At 51.0% G+C, this 26,061-nt stretch overlaps 2 protein-coding genes across 2 annotated transcripts; both read left to right on the plus strand.

Moving 5' to 3' along the window:
- Positions 1–629: 629 nt before the first annotated feature.
- PSMD9 (proteasome (prosome, macropain) 26S subunit, non-ATPase, 9) lies at positions 630–2,406 on the plus strand. Its single transcript, XM_009880347.1, has 4 exons — positions 630–869; positions 1,317–1,418; positions 1,943–2,031; positions 2,379–2,406. Exons 1-4 carry the CDS (start codon positions 630–632, stop codon positions 2,404–2,406), a joined length of 459 nt encoding a protein of 152 aa, XP_009878649.1.
- Positions 2,407–6,441: 4,035 nt separating this feature from the next.
- Positions 6,442–25,733, plus strand: WDR66 (WD repeat domain 66). Its single transcript, XM_009880348.1, has 21 exons — positions 6,442–6,498; positions 7,649–8,113; positions 8,257–8,397; positions 8,952–9,061; positions 9,523–9,631; positions 10,067–10,147; positions 10,625–10,702; positions 11,010–11,054; positions 11,384–11,598; positions 12,183–12,377; positions 14,175–14,422; positions 14,515–14,663; positions 15,450–15,623; positions 15,933–16,117; positions 16,639–16,753; positions 16,962–17,125; positions 20,016–20,106; positions 20,316–20,459; positions 23,139–23,367; positions 24,579–24,680; positions 25,615–25,733. Exons 1-21 carry the CDS (start codon positions 6,442–6,444, stop codon positions 25,731–25,733), a joined length of 3,216 nt encoding a protein of 1,071 aa, XP_009878650.1.
- The last annotated feature ends 328 nt before the right edge of the window (positions 25,734–26,061 follow it).

Raw genomic sequence — 26,061 nt, forward strand, 5'->3', positions numbered from 1 at the left:
TAAGCGCCTCAAGCACCGCATCGTTCTGCCTGTGCGTTGCAGTTCTTCAAAAAACCCCCAAACTCACCAAAAACCCCAAACCAGGGATGCTCTGAGTTTGTTTTTCAGTGATTTGGCTCCGTGCTCGTAGCCGCCGGGGGTGGGCTCAGTCAGTAAAACGCTTTTGTCCACACGTTGTCGCAGCGGCACCGGAATTCTGCTTCTGCGGTGGAGCCATTTGGGATTCGTTAAACGCAGCGAAGCGTTTTTACAGTGTTTGTAGAATAAACTTAGGGTAAGAGAGAGCTTGGCATTTATGTCTTCCCAGGCTTAGCCCGTGCCCTGTCTTTGGGGATGGCTTTTGCTCTACGTACGTGACTCGATGGGGAAAAGACTCAGTGATTTCTAGGTGATCGTGGGCCTCCGGGCTCTGCTTCCTTGCATGTTTACTGAAATTTGTAGGGTGGTTTTTCTCCGTGTCTGACTCCTACTGATAAGCATCTGCTGGGCTGGGTGAGCAGGGCGGGCACTGGCACCCAGCAGATGCACCAGCAGAGGTTCTTTCCAGCCACCGCTGAGATCCGAGACACCCAGAATACCATTTTCTGCACAGTTGTAGGGGAGAGCGCGTGCTGCAAAAGAACCCCTAGATGGAACTCGCTGCTGCTCCCTCTGTGCTAATGATGTCACCCACAGGTTTGCAGAATGATCACAAGGCCCTGATGAAGCAGGTGGAGGAAGCTCTTCACCAGCTGCACGCCCGGGAGAAGGAGAAGCATGCCAAGGATGAGGCGGAGGCGTTGGCCGAGGCAATGAACCAGAGCCAGAACCTGCCACAGGCTTTTGCCAAAGTGAACGCGGTGACTCCAGGATCTCCTGCAAGTGTGTCAGTAAGTTGGTGGGGTCTGACAGCCTGTGGGGAAGGCTTCTTCTGAACCCGGAGAGAAAACATAGCAGATGACTTCCTCTGTCTGTCGTTAATAAGTGGTCCATAAGTCGGGGGTTTGATTAGGGTTTCTCCCTGGTTTTTTTTTGGTCTTTTTTTTTTGTGTCACAGTGGGATGTCATGTGACCAGACTAGTCACTGTCTAGGAATGAGACAAGTACTCTCTTAGCTGTATCATTGCACTGCACAGCTCCTGCAAGGCCTCACTGGTCATTTTAGCCTCAGTATTTCTCTTCCCGTAAAGTAGGACAGAGAAACGAGTACTTATTTCTTTCTAAGGACATGGAGAGGGTGTAAAGTAGTTCAGCTGCCTGTGTGAAGGCTCGTGCTCCTGTGATACTACCTGTCTTTGGAGAAGGCAGATGCTCATCTCTCTTCTGTCTCTGTCCAGGGACTTCAGGTCGATGATGAGATTGTGGAGTTTGGTTCTGTAAATGTAAACAACTTCCAGAACCTGCAGAACATCGCCACAGTGGTGCAGCATAGCGAAGGGGTGAGCTCATTTCTGCTGACTCCATTCTCTTTCCTGTCTCTGTCAGCCACAGCTTTTTCTGTGGCACTCAGATCTCTGGGATCATTATTTCCATGTCGGAAACAGCGTCAGGTTCAGCCTGTGCTGTTGTAGCCCTGTTCCCTCACAGCAAACAGCTAATTCCTGCAAAAAAAAACTAAGAGGTATTATACGCTCTTTGTTGTGAGCATTGTGTTGTCTGTTCTCCCCTGCAGCCACAGGCTGCGTCGCTGTGCCACCCTTGTGGACAGGCCAAAGCAGCTGCCACAGCACATCAAGTGCTTTATAGTGGAACTGAGAGATCTCTTGGAGATGTCTCTGCACCAAACGCTCCCTCCTTTCAGATGTAGTCACAGGAGTGGGAATGGGAACTGCTGAAGAAGAGCTTCCCCGGGCCGAATGTTCTTCTGGTGTTTCAGCAAAAGAATGAAGAAGAGGGTTAACTTGGTGGTGGAAAGAAGTTGCCATCTTTTTTTTCTTTTTTTCTTTTTTTTCCTCCCTTTCAGAGACCCCTGAGTGTGACTGTGATCCGCAGCGGCAAAAAAGTGCATGTGGGGCTGACTCCGAAGCGCTGGGCCGGGAAGGGCCTCCTGGGGTAAGCTGCTGTTTTGCTTACCAGAGCAGATGAGGCTTTCTCTCCGCTTGGGGCAAGTTTCCTGCAGCAGCGCCGGCTCTGTGCTTCACGCTCAGTGTGTGTTGCTGCCTGTTCTGGTGCACTTCACTGGGGGGGACCAGCTGAGAGCTGGAGGCCGACAGTTTTGCGTAGTGGTGTGGGGCGGTGAGGTGGATCAAACACAAGGACAGGGAGGAAGATCTCGGTGCCTAGTTTGTCCAGTAGAGGAAACCAATGGAGGAGGGTTGTGGCGGGTCTGATTCATGCCATGTCAGATCTTCTGTGCTTGTTTGAGAACTGAGACCTTAATGTTTCATCCTCTTTTCCAGCTGCAATATCATTCCCTTGCAAAGATGACCATTGCTTGGAAAACAATAAAGCTGAAGCTTGTGTCTGCTTTCTGGACTCTGATCTGGTTTGAAAACTTCCTTTCACGTTTTTGCTGAAGCAAATGTTTCGGAGGCTGTGACCTCTGCGTGCCAGGCTCCCGGAGGCTGCAGAGGTTCTGATAGAGTGAGGTCTGACTGCAGTTCAGAATTGCACTGGTTCGTCAGGAGTAGCTTGCAGAGTTGCAAGATGTGGCTTCTCATCTCTTACACCTCCTATCAGTTTGGGATGAGGCTATAGAGAGACCCAACTTCATTTGATACAGACTAAAGAGCACTAAATGCTCTTATTTGGTGATAACAGCACTCTTTTTTTTTTTTTTTTTTTTTTTTTCCCCTTCCCCTGAAATTCCTCACTGAACATCTCGTCATATATGCTAAGAAGTCCTGGAGCACTTTTTGGTGTCTATAATAGTAGATCACAATCAAGAAATATGCAAGTTTGATACTTTATCTTTCCTGTGTTGCCACAACTTTTGAAGTCACTAAACATGATGAAAGAATTTTTGGAACACTTAATTATTTTAAGTTAATGAGATAAGGAATAGGGGTTATAATTCTACTTTGCTTTACTTGGAGTATTTTGCATGGTCATGATAAAAGTACTCCTAACTTGATGACTTTTTTATTTTGTTTTGGTTTTGCTTATTTGCGGTAATGTTTTGGGGTGTATAAACTCTTAGAGGGGATTTCTGGGATGAGTGGTTTATTGTAAGTTTGTTTCCAGTTGAACTTCAAAATCCTCTTCTGAAACAATAAAACTGAGTAATGCCTCTCTCTGTTGTTGTAAAGTTATTATTTTGGACAATAATTGTAGGCCAAGTTGGGTGGGTTAAATGCAGATCTGCACTGACACAGAATCGTGACCCCTTCACCTTCCAGAGCTGAAGCCGGGGTGAGGTGTGAGTCTGTCGTTAGTCCTCGCCAGCAGGTGTGGCGTAAGGAACACATCGCACATAATGAGCAATTTTGTTATAATAGGTGTTAACCAGCCCTGAAGTAGACTGAAAAAGTGGTCTAAACCCCAGACTTAAATGACTTACTCAGGGCTCGGTGTTAAATTGAGTAGGTTTACCCTTTTGATATTTCAAGTGTTTGTGTTTTGGCGTACAGTCCGACAGAGCAGATTCTCACTGAAATGGTAAAGCTTCAAAGCAAAGCTCCTGGCGCGGTGATTCCCGCAGGCTTCACCGAGCTGCGGAGGAGGCGACGCTGTCGCAGCCCACGGCGGTGTTCCTTACTGTGCCGAGGTAATCCCCATCAAACGCAGTCTCACCATGGGCTGTCTCAGCTATTCGTGTTTTGTTCTTTCAAGTAATTTTCAAAGGGTGGAAACATAGTGCTGTTTTCCTCTGTCTCTTTTCTTGAAGGATTACAGAATGGGAGGTGTTTTGGGATGCTCTGTGGCATGTGTACCAGAGTGGTTCTGAGGCTAAGCCTGTGCTGCTGACCTTCACCAGGCGCTATGACCCACAAAGGCCACTGCATCTCCTAAATCCACTGTGAAATCCCGCTGGGAAGCAGTGTGATGTCCTTGTCTGTGGTTACAAGGCAGATACCCCCGTGGGGTGGTTCTGTAGGAGGGCTGAGTCCCCACAGTGCCAGAAGACTTGCCTAAAACAAGGACTCTTAAACGCATGTTCTGTACGGTTTGGGAGCATTGTTTTATGCAAAAGGTGTTTTCATATTTGTAGGTGCTGCTGCAGTTTCTAAGTATGCGACTGTCCCCAAGCTGCCCCTATCTTCTGTCGCTGTAAAATGGAATGGAAGTGTAAGTGTGCGGACAAATTGGGTATCGCTGGGCAGCTGACAAGTCAGACTGCCACGGGGCTGGTCTCGGCTGTGTGTACTTGGGAAATGTGTCTGGGTGTCCCAACTGGGGCAGGCTTTCACCCAAGCTGCAGATGAATCTGGGTCTGGGTACCAGTCCAGGAGAAGAAAAGCTCATGGGAGGCGTCCTTCCAGGCCTTCGCATTTGTGCCTCCTGGGATGAAATGGTCTAGAAAATCTCAGCTTTCTGTACCGCTCTTGAAATGAGGTTAGGGGGTCAGTCCAGCTGCGCCAGCCAGGTTAATTCCTGCTCTCGGGGAGCTCAGTTCCCTTCCTCTGCGGAGGGTGCTGCGTGCTTCAGAGGGCTCTCAGCTCAGCAAGGCTTTTGTAGAAGCGTGTCCCCTAACCCTGTGTCTGAACCACTGCACCTCCAGCCCCTCCGGTTCTGTGTCCTGACTGGAACGGGTTGAACGATCCTGGCGAGTGTAATAAACACAGATTATGTTGCAAAACCTGCTGTGGGCAGGTAAGGCTTGAGCTTCTCCCTTAGACAGCACTCAAACTTCTACCCTAGGAAAAAGAGGAGCTGGTCTCAGTCAGAATAAACAGGATTTTCATGCTGGAGGGCAGAGATGACTCCCTGTACCCTGTATGATGAGGGAACGTGGCCTGGGTGATACTGCCTGGGAAGAAAAGCACCATGTCTGAACAAGCTTGATGTGTGAGTGCTGCCACACCGAAGAAGGCTGCCTTCTCGCACCTCGCGGAGATGGGGCTAAAGGACCAAATCTCTGCTCCCGAAGCCATAAAACTCCCCTGATTCGAAGCAGTGGGTTGTGCCGCAGAGGAGGAGTTGAGAGCGGCTTGAGGAGCGGGAGCCTCTTCAGGTCGAGGAGATAATTTGAGCCGATAACAAAACTCCTTTCATCCCCCAGCAGGGTACGAGGCTCTTGCTGGGCAGAAGGAAAAACAAATTAGATTTATAAATTGTTATTATTTGAGCTTAACAGCAAGGCTGAAGTCAACAGCTGGGAGTGCTTAGAGCTGATTATCCGTGGGGGTGAAGGCGATAGCTTGGAGTGATCCCTGGGAACAGGGTCACCTGTGCAAGTGCTGTCCTGGCGGAGAGCTGGGGACAGCGGGGGGACCTGGTGGTGGCTGGAGGCTGACTGCTCTCGCTTTGACTGCCTGTCCTGCTCAGGGGAGCAGAAGCTGCTACAACACCCCCGGGGGGGGGGGGGGGGGGCATTGGGTAAAGACCCCTCGTCCCATCCCCTGGTCAGGATGAGGGTTTGGTCCCAAAGGTGTCTGGCCATGCTGGGGGGCGGGGGGGCTTTGTCACAGCCACGAGCGGGATTTCAGCTTGGGCAGGGCGAAGGGCTGAAGGCCCCCCCGCCACCAGGTTCCTGCTTTTGGCAGGGGGACGGCGCTGGGATGCGGAGGGTCCCCGCTTCTCTCCCCGCACAGCCCTTCTCTGTCCCCCGGCGCTTTCCGGGCTGTCGCTGGTGGCGGCCGTTGGCGCAGCCGTTGCCTGGGAACGGCAGTCAGATGCAAACAGAAGCGGGGACCGGTGTGACGGTGAGCGGTGGGGTCCCCAAGGGGGTCCCTCAGGGCAGCGGGAAGACGGGGGGGACAGTTGGGGAGGCACCGAGGCCTAGAGGGGGCTTGGGAACAGCTCTATGGTGACCCCGGTGAGACCCATGGGGGCCACGGCCGTCCCCAAGCACCCATCCTGCCTGCCAGGGCCGGGGGGGGGTTCCCCCTTCCCACTCTCGTGAAAGCTTTCTGTGCATGAGGTTTCGGTGTTGGCTCAAACCCAGACCTGTGGAGCCAGAGATGAACCTGCTGCCACCCTACTCTTTGCGGGGACAGTGACAAAACCCCCCATCTGAGGGCAAATGTCCGTGCCTGGCGCGGCGTGCAGGAAGGTGGGGGGGAGCATGATCTCAGCTGGCATTAACGGGAGCTGTGCTGGGCTTGCTTGTGCTCGGCGGGAGCGTTACTGGAGCTGAAAAGGGGCTCTGGGACCTGTTTCCCAGTTTCGTATGTGCCCTTTCCTCCTGCTGTGCCAAATTCCAGGTCATTGTGTAGCCAAACCCTGGGGGAAGGGGGAGTCTTTCAGAGCATCTCTGCGCCCCGGCTCCCTGGAAGGAGGGTGAAGGTGAGGACAGATGGGTCAAGTGAAGTCATACCAGAGGACCCAACTGGGAGAAGAACAGGAGTAAGCAGCGAGGTCATGGAGACATCCCAGGACGGACAGACAGCTAAGGAGATGGCCGTGCTGCCTAAGCAGGTGAGGGCAACACCACTGCAAGCCCTGCCTGGCGCAGGGTCCATGAGCAGGTCCTGATGAAAGCAGAGCCCCCGGCTCCAGGACCAGCAGGTAGTGTGTCCCAGACATGATTTCTCACGAGATGTTCCCGGGGAGGCAGAGCTGGGATCCCGCCAGTGGGGCTCAGCAGATGCAGCATCTCTGCATAGTCTCAGTCCAGTCATCAGTATTTGCTGAGGACTTGAGCTGCCTGAGAGTTACATGACCAGGAGGGAACCCATCCCCGTCCCTGCACTGAGAAAAATGTTATCTTACCTCCCGCAGAAACAGAAACAGTGTCCAAATGTGATTTATACCTCGCATAAGACACTGCTATAGAAAATCAAGTAACCCCGTGGGGAGAGGCAGAAGCTGATGTGGATCCCAAGAACAAGATTAAGTGGCCGATGCTCAGACGGGGGAAAGCCTGTCCAGGGGCTGCTGCAAGCTCTGACACCGCAGGGCTATTTGATGCCTTTATTAACAGCCTGACGAGGGGCCAAGGAAGGTGGTGGTGGGATTTTTTTTACCCTCTCTTCCCATATGCTCGCCAGGCAGCACGGCGGGAGATGCTGGCAGCAGAGCTGGGATTGCTGGAGAGTCCTTTGCAGCCATCTCAGCCCCAGTTCCAGGACCTGATTCCCCTGTTTTTAACCTCAATTTGCCATCAGTCCCTCTCCAACCCATGACTGTGTGCCCCGTTGCAGCAATCAACCATTGCATGGGGAATAGTTGAGGGATGGACAGCAAAAAGGCCAGATTTTTTGCCTTCAAAGGGCTTACAGATTAGTTCTGGAGGAGAAACTCGGGCATCTTAGTCCAGGTGATAGTACAAGGTTCTGGTGTGAGACATGGGATGCTGTGGAGATGCAAAGAGAACTAGATGAGGTGTGCAGAAAGAGAAGCAGTGACTGGTGGGAGGTGTCCCTGTCTATGGCAGGGGGGTTGGAACTCGATGATCTTCAAGGTCCTTTCCAACCTAAACCATTCTATGATTCTATGATTCCCGTGGTATTTTTTCCCTGGTACCAATCCATAGGCAGTTTGGAGCAAAGGAATATCCTGATATTGGGGCCTGCCCTGAGAGTGTTGTAGGTTGGATCTGAGATGTGCCGGGGTTCGTTCCCACCAGTTGCAGGGCAGCCCCCAGACAGACCAGCCCAGGAGCCAGCATCCACCAAAACCTCTCCCCCTTTCCAAGGACCACCTTGCTGCTGCCAAGGAGAAGGAAAGCGCACTGGAGGATGCTGGAGCAGATGCACCGTTGGATGCCCTGTGGTCACCTTCAGGGATGGGGATCCCAGGCACACCGCCCAGCACCTGGGCTGGAAGACAGGACACAGCTGCCTCAAGGACTGCCCTAGGGGAAGACACTGCTGGGACATCATGCCTGGAGGGTGCCGGACCCCCTGGACTGCCCCCAGTGCTGCCTGAGCCCAAGGGGGGCATTTCCAGCCCTTGCTCAGGCCACAAGGAGCAGGAAACACAGCAGGGGAGCAGGGAGGATGATCAGCGTGATGGCTCTGCCAGTTTGGTGTGGGCGGCCACTCCGGGGATGCTCTTCCAGGAGGACAAGCAGACCAGACTTCATCCCCTCGTGAGTACCAATGGGCACAGTGCCACCATGATGGTTTGCACAGCACCTGGCACTCCTGCCCAGCTCTCTTCCATCACCCCTGAGACCTTTTGTGGCTTTTTTGTCCCAGCTGCTAAGAGCCCAGAGCTTCCTCTTCCTTGCAGAGCCTGTCCTGGGTGTTGGGCTACAACAGCAGCCTGGCCGTGCACAGCCTGATGGACGGGGAGGACAGGGTGCTCCTGTACGTTGCCTCCCACACGGTGGTCATCCACGACATCCTGGGGAACAGGCAGTACCACCTGCAGGTCTGGCACACAGCCCGTGCATCTATCTCCCTCCTCCTTCTCCCAAACTCTCTCCCTCCGTCTTTTTTTTCCTGGTGCTCACAGCTGGAGTGGTCCATGGTCTTTGCCGCAGCTGCCGAGCAGCTATGCCATGTGGGTGTTCCATATATTCGTGATATGAGGGTGCTTAAGGGTTGCCTATAACTGAATCGAGGAGCAGCCCATGCAAAGGAGTGCATCATTTTGCTCACACGCCTGTTGTCATTCCCAACACATGTTGGTGGAAGGTGCTTTGTGTTGGATGGCAGTGGTGATGGCAAGCGGCACGTGGGTCATGGTCCCTTCACCGCTCCTCAGCTTGGGGAGCCGCAGCCAGAGCAAGGCACAGGGACAGGGTGGCAGGCTCAGAAGAGCCTGTGAAAAATGGGATGCAAAAGTTGGGCTGGAAGGATAAGTGTGGAGGACCCTTGGGAGGGGAGACAAGGGTTGCTCATGAGCAAAGCAGTTTGATGAATGCTTTCTACAGCCACCAGGTCTGGAGCCTCCGAGGCACTTTGCTGCTTCTCTTTCCCCAGGGCCACACAAATGTAATTTCTTGCCTGTGTGTGAGTGAAGACAGGCGCTGGGTCGCAACCGCCGACCAAGGGCCAGATGCTCTGATCATCGTGTGGGACTCCTTCTCCGGGTAAGCTCCCAGGAACCTCCTCTTTGGAAACCTCTTATGTCTGCTAAATCACGTAGGACTGCCTCCAGCCTCGGCAGAGAGTGAAATGGGAGAAACACAGGGACAGGGTAAAGCAGCAAAGGAGCCAAAACCGAACTAACTGAGGGCTTCATCATCCTCATATCATCCACACCCAAGGAACACTGAGATGGGGCCGAACTCCCCCAGACTAAGTACATCATGTCTCCAAGCTGTAGTATTTTCTTAAAAGACCCCTGGCAAGTTCCCAGAGCCGTTTACTTGGGAGGAAGAGATGGAGAGGACGCTGAGCATCAGCCGTGGTGCTGGCTGCGACAGCGGCACTCTTTGCAGACTCCCTCCCCGCCGCGCAGACCGGGGTGGGCTGTGTCACAGGTTTTGCTAAGTGATTGCCACGAACCCCTTGTGCTGCCGTGGGCACCCACGAGGACTTTGCTCCGTAGGATACCGGTGCGCACCATCTTCGGTAGTCATCCAGTGGATGGGGTCAGTGCTATTGCTATTTCCCAGGACGCGAAGTATTTGGCAACAATTAGTGCTGGTACAGTACAGGTAAAGAAAATATCTCCTCTTTTGTAGCCTTGCGGGATAGATCCCTGGAATTTTTTCCTCGTGCAGGGAAGGGGGAAGGGGAGAATTCGGATGGGAAGAGCAGAAGAGAGGTGGGGCAGGTTTGCAGAGTGATGGCTTGGTTTTGCTGAGCCATTGGAAGACAGACCTGGATTTCATTAAAGTGAATGCTGTGGAGTTGAGAAAACGGATCTTAAATTGGGACAAAAGCTTCTGACTCCAATGAGCTTTCATTGAAGAAGTTTCTAGCATTTTTTTTCCCTAAATTAAGCTCTCTGCTGCCAGGCTATGCTGGGTTTATCCTGCTCTAGTCTTTTATCCCCCTCATCCCCGGCAGCTGGAGGGAATGGGGTTCCCCTGGTTCCCCTAAGCTCCCAGAAAGCCACCAAAGTCCCTCGGTTTTCCCTTCTCTGACAGAGAGTTTGTGTTTGGAAGTGGACTTTGCCCACAGAGAAACCCGTGTGCAGCACAGAGCTGAGGCCTGAGTTTGGCTACCAGGTGAGTGACCATGGAGAAGTGGTGCAGAGGAGCTTGACTGGGCTGGACTGGGCAGCTCCGTCCTCACCAGCTCCCTCCTGCAGCCCCCAGCCCCCATCCAGTACAGGGCTGCTGCTGGCTGGAGATGGGAGGCAGGATCACACCCTGTGCCTGCAGAGCATCTCGGTGTCATTACCACTGCTCCTCTGCTGCCCGACAGCCGTGGGCTGCAGAGGGGACCCTGGTGGGATGTCCTCCACTGCAGCCCTGGCACCGGCCAGGGCTCATGGCAGCAAAAGCCCACGGCCCTGCCAGCTTGTCCCCACTCACGATGGAGAGAGCACAGCTCTGGGGTTTCACAGGGAATTTGGCCTCTGTTTTCAGTTCAGTGCAGGTGGTGAAGTGGGTTTTGGATAAAAACAGATGTTTTGCATGAAAGAATAAGCAGAAAGCGTTGCTCAGCTTGGTGTTTATGCGGTTCTCACCTTTTAATTTCAGGATTATGTCATTTTTAACCCTCAAAACCCTTACGAGTTTGTCAGCAACGGCAAAACCCAGGTGATATTTTACCTGTGGGTAAGTAGGGACATAGGAAGTTGTATTTCTGGTGCCAGACACACTCCCAGAGGGTTGGGGGGCGGCGTGGGGGCCTGCACACTCACTAGGCAGCATGCCGGTCAGCAGCTTTTGGGAGAGGAGAGGAGCGGGTGGAGGGAGGGTGTTTTGTGTAGTCTGGAAGTTCTTGGAGCCTTTTTGCCCCAGGAGTCCTGCTTTGGTCACCACAGCGTGGGGCCAGTGCCCAGACAATGGGGAAGGGACATGGTGGCACTGCAGAGCACAGTTACAAAATGCTTGTCCTGGATGTTTTCTCTGCTTTCCCCAGGGTGATGCCGGTTTGCAGTACGATGCGCCACTCCTGAGCAACCAGGTGAGCATGGGGGGGACCACAGCATGTCAACCTCTTGGCTTTCCTCCTGGCAGCAGCACTGTCCCTTCCCATCTCCTTACACAAAAACAGTGGCCACGTCCCCATCCTGTCCCCCTTGGGCTCCTGAGGGGACAAGAGCTGATGTCAGGAGGGGCTCTCTCTCCCAGAGATGCCCCACTGCACTTTCTCCTGGGGCTCTTGCCTGTGATAGTCCTCCCGTGAGACATGGAGAGAATGTTATGTGGAGGGATCAAGCAGGAACATCTCTGCTTGAGGAGGGAAGAGCCAGCACCCAGGATGAATGCATGGCCTTGCTGCTCTCTCTGCAGACCTTCAACAGCGTGGTGGGATGCTTCAGCCAGTCGGTTTTTCATTTTAACAACTCGCAAGCTCTGACGGGCACCTCAGCTGGGAAGCTAGTGGTGTGGGACACGGTCAGTCCCCACAGCTCCTCCAAAGAACTACAGGTCAAGCCACACAGCAGGAAGGCCACCAAACTTGTGCCTATGCGGGACAGCCTTACCGTGGTCATGGTGTTTGAGAGGTAACAGGATGGCAGTTTTCAGTGGCTGTAGGTACAGTCCTTAGACATTTCAGCCACAGAGCTGGTGTTGATGAACTACAGCTAAGTGTTGCTGTCTGACGTTACTTGACAGCATGCAAGGAGCAGGCAAATTCATGTAGGAAAGTGCTGCTGATTTATGAGACATTGCTCCAGCTTTTTTTCAGCAATGGATTTGGCTGGGAGGGTGGGGAGGGAAAGGTTGAAAACTCCTGGCAGTGTGATTCCAGATCTGCTGGGGTAGCTCAGACACGGGGTTGGCCATGGTCACGGAGAATTGTGGGCGAGTCTTGCTCAGGCTCCTGACCTTTACCGGCAGAGGGAGCAGGCAGCCACCAAACGCCCTGACATCCTTGGGGACAGGCCAGGGGACACCAGGGTCACAGCAGAGCCCGGTGTTTTCTGCACAGCCCTGGGCTTTCCCTCTGCACATCTGTACGGTGCTTTTTTCATGCGCTTGTGCAGGGAAAAGGGGAAGAGATTTGCTTCTGCCCAAGGATGCTATCCAAGAAATATTTGGGAGTTCTCAATCAGTGTGTTCATTAAAAGCTTTCCCTTCCTTGCAGTTGCATTGTAACAGGTGATGTAAAAGGTCGGGTTAAATTCTTCGATGGACAACTGCAGCTCCTCGCCTGCTACAGCCACAGCAAAGTGGGTCCCATTCGGTCCATCTCCTTCTCCAAAACTCCTCCTGATCCTCCTGGTGCCTCCCCAGCCTGCTCCACCTCCTGCACCACCAGCAGCCAGCCCTTCATTGCCAGGTGAATGCCCCTTTACAAACCCAAGTCTTCTGCATTTGTCCTGCATCCTGAAAGCTGGGGAGATGGTCAGCCCAAAACTGCCCCATGGGCTTCTGCTTCAGCTGGAGCAGGTCTCAACCCTGTACCTAGGCTTCTGGGCAGGACAGGGAGGGAACGTGCCCCTTTATTCCCCTTCTCCACAGACTTTCATTTTGGGTATTTGTCGCACCTGCCCACCAGAGACAAGCAGGTGGGTGTCTCCTGGGCAGCCCCTCTCTGCCAAAACCCAGGTGGGCTCCACCACATCCTAAATTTGGAACTTGTAGTGATGCCTTTGCTCAGGTGAGGGAAGTGTTAACACAGGCATGGAGATGATCAGCTGGTCCTGGGGCGCACAGCTCCTCTGTCACATACCCAGCACACCAGGCGGTGCTAATGCCGAGCCTCCAGCTCCCGCTGGGCCCCTTAATCCCCCCCCTTAAACCCCTCCCGTGGATGGCTATTTCCAGTTAGATTTTATCATGGCTGGGCAAGCTAATCGGGGCAGTGGTGGTGCAGAGACTGCCCCAGTGGCGATAGCACTGGTGCTGGGTTGTGCCACGTTGACTCAGGAGGATGGGACAGCCCCAGCCTGACCACAGCCACTCTCTGCCCCTCTGTGTGACGGAGATGTGCCTGAGCATTTATAGGGAGTCTGCAGGCCAGATGAAGTGGCTCTGTGGCTCAGTCCAGCCTACAAACCATATGTCTGTCACTCCTGTTAAGGCTCTCCTGGCAACGTTTGTCCTTAGGCGCACATGTTTTCCAAAGAGCCATGTGGGACAGATTCCACTCCAGCCTGGAGCAGCGCCCTGGGGAACGGTTTGGTTTTCCCTGTCAGTCTCTGTTGTCTCATCCCTCTTCCTGGGACGCTGCTGTAGCTCCCGTCGCTTGCAGCTGCTCTGGGCAGCACAAATAGCAGAAAAACAAAGAGGAAGCCTCGAGCCAGCTCATCCCACCAGGCTGGTGGGATCGGGTATGGCTGAAGAGCCCAGCTAAGGCACGCGAGAGGTGCAGCATCCTTCAGTGCCGGGGCCAGATGTGCATAACTCGATGGCTGCCATGGGCCAGCTAGTGACGGGGCCGCCGTTTCCCCACTTGTGCTGCCTATGTGATGCAGCCACGCACATCTGCCTGTGCAGCTCCTAGACCTCTGTGTGGTCCTCTCTCAACCCTTTAACTGGGCCCAGACTCCCAGACCTCAGGCGGACTGGCGACTATGCGTATTTGTTCCGTAACATGCAGAATTATTCAGATGTCTGCTTTACACATCACCAATTATGCAGCGGGATCCTCGTCGCTGCATTACGGTCGGCGCGGCTGAGCGAACAGACAGGCAGCCACTCTGTCTGCGGTATGGGACTGAAACTGTCCTCTGACCTTGTCTGTGGCAGCCTGGTCAACATGGAGCCACTGACAGTGGTGGCATGGAGACATGTGAAAAGACTATTCAGAGTATCTTCAATTGCTCATTTGTCCATCTCACACACCAGTGACTTGCAAATGGCAAAAGCTACACAGATGTCATTCATCTTCTGGCTTGCCTACCCAAGTAGAAAATGGAACTGGCTCCAGTGTCTTCCCATGGAGATTTACCAGGTCATGAATACAAAGTACCACCTGCCTTCCAGGTCAAGAAGTGTCTGCATATTGCATATCGCAAAATATAAGTGATTGTCCGACTAAGTTGCCAAAAAGAGACTGATGTGTAATACAGCTTGGAGGGATGTGAGCCAGCTAGTCTGATTCATCAAATTCTGTTTCTCTCACACTAAACAGGAACTTTATCCTTTCAACCTCTGATGCAACCGTGCTTCATGTTGCAACAGACAGGACAAACTTTGAAAAAGTCATGGAAGAGGCAAAGAAAGCTGTGAATGCCGTCGCCTGTCACCCCCGGCGGGCACTTGTTGCTGTGGGGAGTCACTGTGGGCTGCTGAAGGTGTGGGACTACCAGCAGACCAAGTACCTCGTTAGCAGGATATTCACTGGAGCTGGCATCCAGTGCTTGTCCTATGACCCTAAAGGTATCCTGGCCTCCTGACCTCCCCATCTGCCAAGCACTGGACTTCCCGGGACGAGCGATTGTGTCACGAGAACTTTCTGGCATGCTTTTCAGGTTATTTCCTGGCCGCTGGTTTTACTGATGGAAGCGTTTACATCCTCGATGCCATTTCCCTTCAGTCCAGCTGCAAAGAGTTCAGGTTCTCGCATGGTCCCGTAACTCATATTAGCTTCTCTCATGATTCGGAGTACCTCGCAACTGCTGTAAGCTTGTTTTTTCCTCTCGGTGATTTACGTGCACAGCTTGTGGTGCAGCTTTTGGTGGTACTGGGGATTGCCGGCCATCCTGCGAGGTATGGCAGAGTAAGCGGTGCGGAGGGCTGTCCCTCCCCTGGGGCTTCATGACTCTGAAATGCTTTTCCTGGCTTGAAGAGTCACTCTGTAAAAACGTCACCAGTCACAGCCGCTCCACAGACCCGCTGCTGGCAGCGTCCCATCGCTAACTTTAGTGCCTTAAGCTCTGCATCCATCTGTAGAGAGGGCTGGAGCAGGGATTTCCTCCTGGCTGCTGCAGCACAAGGAGGGTTGCTCCCTTGGTCCCACATCTCGGTGCAGAAGTGTTGAGGCAGTGTTGAAGCAGTTTGGCACAGAGGTTGTAGCAACTGGTGATGATCTGTACAAAGAAAAAGATTCCCCCTTCATGCACGGGTGCCAGAGCACAGCAGTGGGAAGCATCTTCCTTGTGATTTCTGGGGAGTCACTGAACTCAATTTACAGCCCCTCTGCTGTGAGAGCACAGCAGGGAATGCCCTCCAGCCAGCAAGGATGCTCCAGCCAGGCTTAGGACCTTGCAGTGCTGCCCTTGGGAGCAGCTGCCCAAACCTGTCTGACCCAGTGTTTTATCCTGTCTGTGACTCTAACCCTCCTGGTGGGACTCACAAAACCAAAAGGACTGAGCTAAGCCCAGAGGGGACATGCAAAGCTGCCTGCTGTCAGCCAGGGGACGTGCGCGGGGATCATGGCTTGTTGACCTTTGAGCTGTCGTTCCAGGATGAGAAATACGCGGTGACTGTTTACAAGAGAGTCCTGAAAAACGGGAGCGGATGCTGGGAACACCTAGCAGGGCTGCACTCCCACTACAAACCCATCCGGAGCATCCTCTTTGGGGTCCAGTTAGACAGCAACGAGCCCAGGCTCCTGAGCCTTGGGGAGGACCGGCAGTTGGTAGGTCAATGTGAAAGTCTAAAGGGCAGTGGAGCTTTGCGGTTAAAGTGGGAGGCTGGACAAAGGCATTGAGGGAGACTCTGTCTTTGGTTCTGCAGCTCCTAACCCTCTCCCCACCAGCTCCGTTGCAGGGGGTTGTTTCTCAGCCTGGTCTCAGGGCAGATCTGTGCAGGGATCAGGGCTGATGCCCTGCTACTGTAGGCTGCTCGTCCCGGCTGCAGCAAGAGATGCTAGATCCAGTTAGTCTGCAAGGTTCAGGGTGCTGGCAAACAACGGGAGAGTTGCTGTGTTTCCTTGTCTTCCCTCCAGGTTGAATATGACCTGAACAGCAGCAGCAAGGACCACTTGGTGGTCTTGCACAGGGACCGGGTAGAGCAGATTGCTGTGCCCCTGTGCTTGGCCTGGTACCCACAGCTCAGCACCGAGTCCTTTATCCTCACTGCCAACAACTGCTACAAAATGAAGCTCTACAACACGACAACTAAAATGTGCAGGTAGAGGAGAGATTCGTGCCTACCACTGCTTAGGAGCCCCATCCTGACTCTGTGTTCTCCTTTGTCTAATGCCTGCCCTACTCCCACCCATGAGCATGTGTTTACCCATCCGTGCTGCAGCTCTTGCATTGACTTTAGGGCCCCCAGGTTGCTTCATCCTTGTGTCCACTCTGCTGTTCGCTAGTGTGTCATCTAGTAAGGTTGTGGCTGCAGGTGGGTCTTGGTCTGCCCAGCATGCTGGACTTGAGACGCACCAGTTGGACATCAGATAAAGAGACAGGAGCCCACACAAGCAAAGCACAAGGCCTGAATGATCCCTGAGAACTAAATCCCTCTCTTAGCCCCAGTGTGGTCCCTTCTAGCCAGGGATCCTGTCCTATCCTGTCCTCTCAGTCAGCAGTACAAAGCGTTTGCACCCACCACACCTCCCCATATCTACCCATCCTTGTGCACAGCAGCCGTTCAGAGAGGGAAAATGTTTTGTGAGCCCTAGAAAGGATGAAAATGTTGTTTGCCTTTAGAAAGACCCTTTTGGGACCAACCTATGGCTCCCCATTGGAGAAGATACAAATCCTCCCAACAACAAACGCTACGGACCCCCAGAAATGCTATCTGGCGTACATTACAAAGGACAAGGTATGGAGCCCCATCTGCCCCACCTGCCCAAGAGCTCCCACCTGTAGAGGTGGTGGGCCCTGGGGGAATTTCACTGCAGACAAAACCATGGGTAGATTGGTCCTGCCTGAGAGCTGAGCGAGCTCCTGGGAGGAGGATGCAGCGCTGCCCCGGGGCGCAGCCCTTCCGTGGGACCCTCAGCACTCCCAGGCTCCCTCTTTCCTTACAGGTGGGCTTGCAGATTTTGCCTGTCGATGGCAACCCCCACAAGTCCTCAGCTTTCATTTGCCACCCGGATGGTGTCTCTGACCTTGCTAGCTCCTACGATGGACACTACATCTTTACAGCAGGGGGGAAGGACTGCACTGTTATGAAATGGGAGGTCAACCTAAAGTAAGTACCCCAGAAAGGAGAAAGGAGTCTTGTTACGGCTTTCCACAGCTGCTTGGCCAACACAGCTGAAGCGAATATTCCCCAGCATTTACACTGAGAATGGGGCCGTTGTCCTAAAAGGTCTGTGTTTGTGTCCAGAGGAGTTAAAGCCAGGTTTCTGCACTTACCCCAGTGTACAGGGCGGTGCTGCACCAATGGGGCAGCACAGCAGGGTCCTGCACGGGGAGTGTTTCTTTGCAGGGCTCCCTTGAGCATATGTCCTTTTAGGGCAAGTGACAAAGCCCTGTAGCTTTGTTGTTGTTCCACAACACTGTTCCCGTGACCAGGCCAACAAACTGCATCTGGCGAGGGGGTCATGGGGTAAAGGACAGGTCCCTGCACTCGTGCAAGCAGGAGACCCACCACTCGCTGAGAGGAGCATGAGTGGAGGCTGGCAGCATCTCTGCTCAACCCTGGGGGCTGCCACCTCCCAGATACCTGGCCTGTAATCGGGTTTATTAATTGTGGAGCCTCACGCCCTGCTCTCACACAGGCTCCAGAAAAGCCCTAGCTCAGCACCTCCAGACAGCTCAGCACGATGGGCATGTGCCACGCTGGGGATGGTGGCATAGCGGTGGGGTCAGCCTAGACTACAGTGACATGTCAGCCTCCCGCTATGTGAGGTGGTAGCCGAAACAGGAGGGACGTGCTTTTGGAGGGGGGCTTTGCTCCCCTCTGCGTGATGTAGCCACATAGTCAATAGCAAGGCTTAAACCAGCTGACCTCGCAGGTTGTGGCCACAGCGGCTATAAAATACTCCAGTCTGGGAAATGGTACCCGAATTGGTGAGAAGTTGAGCAGAGGATTTTCTGGTCCTTGTGAGGGCCTGGCCAGCGTGATGGGGGATTGGCGGGGTTAGGCAGGGGATCAGAGGAGCAGCGCTGGCTGCAGGAGAAGCACAGGGCAGCGGCTGTTACAGAAGTGTCTGCTCTCCAAATGGGATAGGCCAGCATTTGCTAGGAAATCCCCCCTGCATTTGAAGACTGGATTTAGGACAAGCCACCTTAATCCTATAAAGCTTTGCTTACATGAGTAAATGGACTGCAGTAAATGGGGTGGCTGGAGGAATGAAGGCTGTTTTTGCAAACGAGGATTTCCAGGCTCTGGCCCGGAGCATCAGCAATAAACCCTGCCAGCTTTCTTCCGCCTTTCTCTGCGAGTCTGCAATATCCCTCTGCCAGCTCCCTTGGGCAGCGGTGCCAGACGCGTGCTCCCGTGTGTCAGGCAGGTAACAGGGCAAAGGCAGGATATATATTTTGGTTTCTTTGCATGTCAAGAACCAAAGCTGCTCATGGCAGCGCCCGTGCAGGGCAGAGGGCTCTTCCCTCACGAGCGTGGCTGTAGACGCCTGGTAGATACGCACATACATCGGAAGGGAGCAGGTGGCTGTGAATGAGCTGAAAACTGCCAGACCAGCACGGAGCAACTTTGCCTTTACACTTTGAGGACTGGAAAAGGACCTTCGCCCGTGTCGGAGCTAGAAAAGATACATAGCGTGGCACGGTCTCTGTTGGTTTGTGGCTGTTTTTTTTTTTTTAATCCTGCATGTCACCCTACTAGCACAGAGCACATCTGGTTTCTGGCAAATTAACCCCATGGGAGATGCCTTTTAGCCCTCGCTCCTACTTTTGCCTTTCGGAGTGCACCTGTGAAACAGTGTTGTCCCTCACCTGCCGAGGACAAAGGCTTTGTGGTTAATACACGCGCTGGTCCTGCGTAAAACATTTCTTGCAGGTACTGCTTGCGCGGAGGAAAGCCCAAGGGGTGCTGAGCCAGCTCACCTTCATGTGCCAGAACAAAGGAAACCTGGATGGGAAAGCAATGGGCTTATTTATTTTCTTTTCCACTTTGTGTGGCTTAAGCAGTCGGGGGTCAGAATAAGCGACATTTTAAGGAAGGCAATAGAATATAAATGATCCTTCTTTATAATGGTTGGCCAAGGTCCAGGCAACATTGAATTTCTATGTAATTTGTTTTTGGAGCGAAGCTCTTGATGAGCTAATTATCATTTTATTACTGCTTCTGGCATCTTGTGCATCTCCACTGTGTTTAATACCCAAATAACTTAATTATGAAAAAAGCATGAAGCTTGCAAAAAATCCCCATGGAAGCAGCACTACAGAGGTGTGCGTGAAAGCTGCAGCCTTGCTGCCAGGCATGGGATATTTTGTGGCAACGCTACGCCGTGATTGCGCTACCAGGCTTGGTTTCCTTTTTCATCTGCACAAGCCGAACGGGTTCTTTTGGCTCCAACTGCCTATGAAATTGAAACAAAGAGGTGGCACTCAGATGCTTTCAGTTTAATGGAGACTGCACCTGCGACACAGTCACCCGCTACAGCAGAGGAAGTAGCGTAATGGATTGCACTGAGTTATTGGGGAAGAATGTGTTAGATCAAGGAACAGGGAGCTTAGGTTTGTGTGGTTTATTGCAAACACCAAGCCCCAGCCCTCTCTGCATGTTCAAAATGCTGATCTAGCTAATTCATCTCCCTCAATGTCTCTATAAGGAAGCAGAAAAGCTAAATGCCAGACACCAAGCTCAAGTCCATGGAAAAGCTCCTGGCTCCCAGCCCTGTGCTCATTCCACTAAACAAGAGGACCATTCAGTAATAATTAATTCCCACACTGTGCTATTGTATGTAAAACCTGGGTATGAAATATGCTGCAGAAGTACAGGCTGATGATAAAATAGTACACGGTTCAAGGCAATGATTTTCTCCCCTGAATTCTGAGGCCCAGGGATTTTATTTATTTATTGAGAGTGTCCGTGAACAATGACTAGAAAGAGAAACGTGAAATCTCTCCTCACATGAACCCTTCCTGTGCCTTCTTTTCTCTGCTTTTGCCAGTGCCTTGGATGCTGCTGCTTCCCTGGGTGGGGAGGACTTGATGCCATTCTACAACCTACTGGATGGCGGCAGAGAAGGCGAATTCTTCAGGGTAATTGTGCTCACCATGAACCCTGTCTGGCAACATCTGGTTGGAGTTTAAGATTCATTTATACAGGCCTGACATTTCTTTATTTTTTGTCCAGCTCGCCTTTAACAGCAATCTCATTGATATGCCTGTTAGTAAATCTTAAAAGAAGCCTTATCTTCCGCGCCTGTTGGTAACTGAACTTTACAGTATCTTGTTTGAATCCCTCGCAGGAACTGGAAGACTATTTTTACTATGCACAGCTGCGCAGCCATGGTATTGAAACACTGGAGCCCAGACAGGTGTCAACGTATATTCCCTTGGAGGAAATTCCTTCTGTAATGAGAGCAATGGGATTTTATCCATCAGAGGAAAAGGTCGGTCAGTTGTTTTTATTGTTGTTATTAAAAGAAAAAAGAGCAAGACTGATTGCATTTACCAAGTGCCTTGAGGGCCAGATTCTGACCATTGTCATGCTGTATGGCTCCAGAGTGTATTTGCTGGCTTTCAATGTATTTAACCTGGTCTGCATCAATACAGTAGTGGTCAGAAACTGGCAACAAATTCCTCAAAAGGTAATGATTCCTCACTAGAGAGCTGGGCAAACTCAGGCTCAGGCTGAGCAAACCTGGAGCCTGACAGTTCAGGAGTGTTCAACAAAAGATGACCTCAGGATCTTCTGGAGGTTGAGTGCTCTGCCACCACTGCAGAGCTGGGTTTCTTCAGAAGGTGAACTGAGAAAGATGAGAAATGAATCTTCCTTCGGCTCCCAAGGGCAGCAGCCTCCTACTTTCCAAAGCCCATGGGCTAAAGTACCTCATGTGCAGGCAGTGTTGCGCTTTGGTCTCTCTGGGACTTCTACTAGTGGCTGAGCTGCTTTACATGCAGCATGTGGTTGGGGGGCCATGAGCTGAGTCCCTCCAGGTCCGATGAAGACTCAACCAGAGCATCCTATATGTGTTACCAGCACGGGTGGGAATGTCCAGCTCCCTGCAATCACTCATTCGGACATTGACAGAGTCTCTTTTTCTTATTCTGCCTGGGACTGATGAAAGAGTGAGTTTAGATGGAGACGGGAGCTTTTATTCACATGGAACTTAAAGCTCTTTCATAACTGATAAACTCTGCAGAAGCTCTCTCTGAGCTTGCCTTTCAGGTTGCAGCAGCAGAACTTCCTATCTAACATTTCTCAAGAGCTTTTTAGCTTCAAATTTTACATCAGACAAAAGACAACTGATTTAATAAGGGTGCTGCTTCTTCCCCTTTTGTGGCTGTTTCTATAAGGCAGTTTGTATTGTATACAAACCTCATTTGTAATGTTGTAACCTGGCAAAAGGGTAATTAAAGTGCATACAAAAAAAAAATTACTGAATCTGATGCAAGGAAATTTAAATAACGGCCTCTTTGCACTAGCTACAGCCTGTCAACGCAGGAGGGGTTCTCCCAAGGGAAGCGGTATATCGCTGTGCGCTCCCTTCATCTTTCTGCGGGGGAGGCTGCGTTTGTCTCTGCAATTGCACAGGAACCCCGCAGGCTGTTGAGATGGTGCTGTGAGTCAGTGCCACCCCATCTGCCTGGGCACACTCTCTGCCAGGAGAGCCAGCAGATGGGAGGCAGGACCTTTGCCACAGCCACCACCTAACAGACTTGCTTTGGAGCCCCCATAACCAGCAAATGTTTGTCTAAGCCAGAACTGCTTTGCCCTTGTGTCAAGCTGTGGTGTTATCCCCTCGTACTTTGTTAGATCTTTTCCTTGGCTCATTACATTTTCACCTCTTGGGGACAGAGAGAACATAATTCCCCTGGGAAATGTCTCTGGAAGAATAACTGTTAACCCTCCCCTGCCCCAAATCAAAATGAAAAACAGCATTTCAGGCATGGAAACAGAGGTGCTAAGCTGCTGTGAAACCAAGCAACCTACAATCTGCTTCTCGAAGCGGGCAGGACAGTATTAAAGTCCAGAGAGAAAGTTCATCTCTCTCTAGAGTGTTTTAATAAAGGAAAAGCAGGAGGGAGAAAAGGCAGCTTGGGCTGACTAGCAACGCTTTTGGGAATCGGTGTTTTTCTTTTGTAGCTCAGTGGGGCCGATATAAAACCTAATCCCAGATCAGCTAGAGCTGAGTGAAAATGACTTTTTGCCTGGCGTGACATTCGCTACAGGAAAAATATAAGGCTGAGATTTCCCTCTTCCCCGGGCTTCATTCAGTGGAAAAACTTGTGACACAAGGACAAAGGCCCAAGGCTGAATGCAAAGTCCTCCCCAGGGAGACCTTGCATCAGCTTCCCTTCCCGGGGAGCAGCATGCTTGGTACGTGTTGGCACGGGCAATTCTCCCAGCATTTCTCTGCTGCCCGTGTATCTGCAAGGGGGCTGCTTCTTGGAGCACAAGTACAATGAAGGCATGGAGCAGATCCTGCCTTTCGGACACACATCTGCACAGCTTCCAACGGGGCTGACTCACAGCACCAGACTTTAGGAAAACCACTAGTATCCAGCACGGCCAGTGCTTGCCTGTTTGCCCAAGATAAGAGCGGTCCAGCTGTGCAGCATGTCAGCCCCTCCAAGCAAATTTCAGATTTGGCCTGTGCAGCAGCAGAACTGCACCAGATGCGCATCGTCGGGGAGAGATTGCTGATGCCTGCCCAGGTGTGTACGTACTGTGTGCAGCCTGGTTATGTGGGGACTTTCACGCATGTACTTTTGTAGCAGGGTGGTATATTTACTGTTTTGTGGTTTGCCTGCCCGCTGTCCCCAGAGGTGGTGACACAGCTGCAGCAAAGGTACTGGTAACAGCTGCTGAGTGCCTGTCACACAAGCAAACAGAGGAAACCCCAAATGACTACATATCTGCTACCCCCATCTTTGCCTAATATTGTCACAAGAAGTGCGTAGCAGTTAGCCATGTTCATCCTCAGCTGCTGAGCCCTAGCTCATTACTGGGATACGTTCATGACATCTGTGGTACCAGTACGTGCGTGTTTACGGTACATTGGCATTCATGAGATCGGAAACTGGCCTGACGCTCTAAAAAAAATCTGTCTTGCCTTGATCTTTAGATTGAAGAAATGATAAACGAAGTAAAATTCAGCAAGTATGTGGATACTGGAGAACAAGTGACAAAAATCAATTTAGGGGATTTTATCAAACTTTATATAAATCATCGACCTGCCTTTGGCTTGTCAATGAAAAAAATACAACGAGCGTTTCAGGTTCTTGGTTATGATAATGAGAATGGAGACAAAGTTATTGACAGAGGAGACTTACTGTTGCTGCTTCAGTGCAGAGGTGAGTTATTTCTTTTCTAATATTAGTTTTATGCTTCCTGGTTCTGCCTTCAATTTCAGCATGTATTCACCCCAGCAAAAAATTAATCTGGAACTATAGCTCAGTAACCAGGGCAGGCACGTGGATCCGCCTGTCTTAAAATTTTAAATTGAATAATCACATTTATTGTCCCAGCCGCACCTCTTTTACTGCTCTGGAAATCTCTGCTGGCCTGAGGTATCTTGTCTATCAAACGATGAGTATGGATCTTGGCAAATTGTATCCTTCTTTCAGTACACCCTTATCTGAATCATTGTTCTCTCTTCCAATCACACAGTCTCCAGAAAGGCAGTATAAAACTGAAAAAGAGGGGAACAAGAAAGGAGGGATGAAATTGGTTGGTCTTGGACTGAATCTATGTATGAAACTGAAAAGGTGGGACGGTTTAGTTAGCTGAATCAGGGAGAACACTGTAAAGATGTGTATAAATATGCTTATCGCCAATGCCATAGAGAGGTAAATAACGAACTTCTGTTGTCTTGCTCCTGTTGTAAAAGTGCAGCTAAGCATTAAAAGAGGTAAAGGGAAATACTGTTTTACTCAGTACATCACCTGGTAAAACTTCTTGCCACAAGGATCCTTGGAAACCAAGGATTCAACCAGTGTGAGAAAGGTTAGTTAGTTATACGATGGTGTGAACATAAATAGATACATTAGATAGAACAGTTTCGTAACAGATCTATAACATTATGCTTCAGGGCATGAGCCAACCACTAACTGGGGACAAGTGCCATGTCCAGGTTATTCCAGGATACCAAATCAAGACTTTCTTGCACCTTCCTCTTCTTCCTCTGTGTGGAAATGGCGACAGCCATGGACACGGGGTGACAGGGACTGTGATCTGTCCTGTGCCAGGAATTCTTCAGTGGGAATAGAACCTCAAGCCCCTGCGAGTGTAATGTAGCCTAAAGAGTTGTCTGCATGAGAATTTCTCCCTTTGATAAATATTTTTGCCCAAAATGCAATATGCAAGAACAATTTGCCTTAGGAACAACATTTTCCTGTGTTGGGATCATGCATTTTGATTGGCGATGTGCATCTATCTCGGAGAACTCAAATCCTTTTTCAAACTATCCTGTTTTGTTGTACACCACTCTTGTTTGAGTTGCCTTCTCGTTTTTGTGCTAACACCACCGTAACCCAAGAGGCTGGTTTTGCTTTGTTGTGCACAGGAGAGCATATGACTGAAGACGAGCTGGCGCAGTGTCTGACCACCCTGATGGGCAAACGTCCTAGGGAAGGAGGATCTGAACCGGACGCCTACGATCCCTCAGGTACAGGATAAGCATTCCACACAGCACAGAAGCAGGATCGCTTCAGTTCCCAAACAGAGTAATTTAAATTGCAAGCCAATTACCCTGTTAGGCCAAGAGCTGTCAAAAACGCTCAGACGGGATTGCAAAAATAGTCAGAGAGCTATAGATTGTCCTTCATCCATGCAGCAATTGCACGGGTGTATCTGAAAATAAATGGTCAATGAAATATAACTGGGACCTGACAAGATTACATCGCTGTTCATCTGCTGGCTTGGAACTGAAATTAGAAACACACAGTGGAAGGTTTACACACCAAAGACCACAGGCAAAAAGGAATCCTACAATATGCAAATTACAGTGTTGATTTCGTCCAGGCAGCAATGCCCATTGTAAGGGAGCTGTTGATAACTGCTGCATTTGTCTACAATTTATGTACCAGTCCACACCAGTTTAGAATAGCAAATTACACATTGATTTCAGCCAAGTGGCGTTGCCCATTGTAACTGGAACTGTTGGGAGGTGCCATGTTTTTATGCGATTCACATCCTGGTCCACACCAGTCCAGAACATCATCTGGTTAGGGCTGTCGGCAATAGGCTGCACGCAGCAAAGGTGCAGCTCTTGAAAGGAACAGCCTAGCACTGTAAAGCAACTTTGAAATCCCCGGATTCCTTGGGATCCTAAAATCATGTCAGCTGGCCAGTGTGTAAAAGTTGCATTTGGCCCCTTGACTCTTCTGAGGAAGGGACCTACTGCAAGGTGAGACGCGCAGCCTCGACAGATTCAATCCCTGACACGAACACATACAGTATTAAGCCAGTAAACTGATACTTTTTCATTATTACTTTGTACATCTTTAAAAGCTTTCCATCCACTTACTGCTGCTTATAAATTTTACTGATCTGGAAAGCCATTTTTACATTGCTATTGTGGTGTTGTTACTGCTATCCAGGTGCAGCAGCTTTGACTGAAGAAGAAATTCCAGCAGAAATCACAGCAGAGATATTCACTGCTGACATTCTTGGCTTACCTATTGCTGAACCAGAAAAAAAGAACAGAAAAAAGAGATGAATCTTTGCTCTACGAAGACACAGAAGCATAACTGCCACAAAGTTTTCCACTTGTTCCTACTTTCCAGTCTCCTCTCCTCAACTATCTTCAAAACTTCTATTTTGTGTTTATTAAAAAGTAAAGATCACAGTTTGATATTAACCTAATTCTGACATAAGCCCCCAGTTTAGCACACGCCACAAACCTCTGGGATCAAACCTACATAGGGAAACTCTGGGGTGGCTGTAAAGAGCGTGAAGTAGTAGTTGCCACACTGTCTTCTTGAATTGGCCACCCCATCCTTGGCTGGAACCTTCTTAGAACTCATTTCTGTTGGGTTTTTGCCAGA

This window comes from Charadrius vociferus, unplaced genomic scaffold, assembly GCF_000708025.1.
Source record: "Charadrius vociferus isolate BGI_N301 unplaced genomic scaffold, ASM70802v2 scaffold332, whole genome shotgun sequence".
In the NCBI taxonomy this organism is placed as follows: Eukaryota; Metazoa; Chordata; class Aves; order Charadriiformes; family Charadriidae; genus Charadrius; species Charadrius vociferus.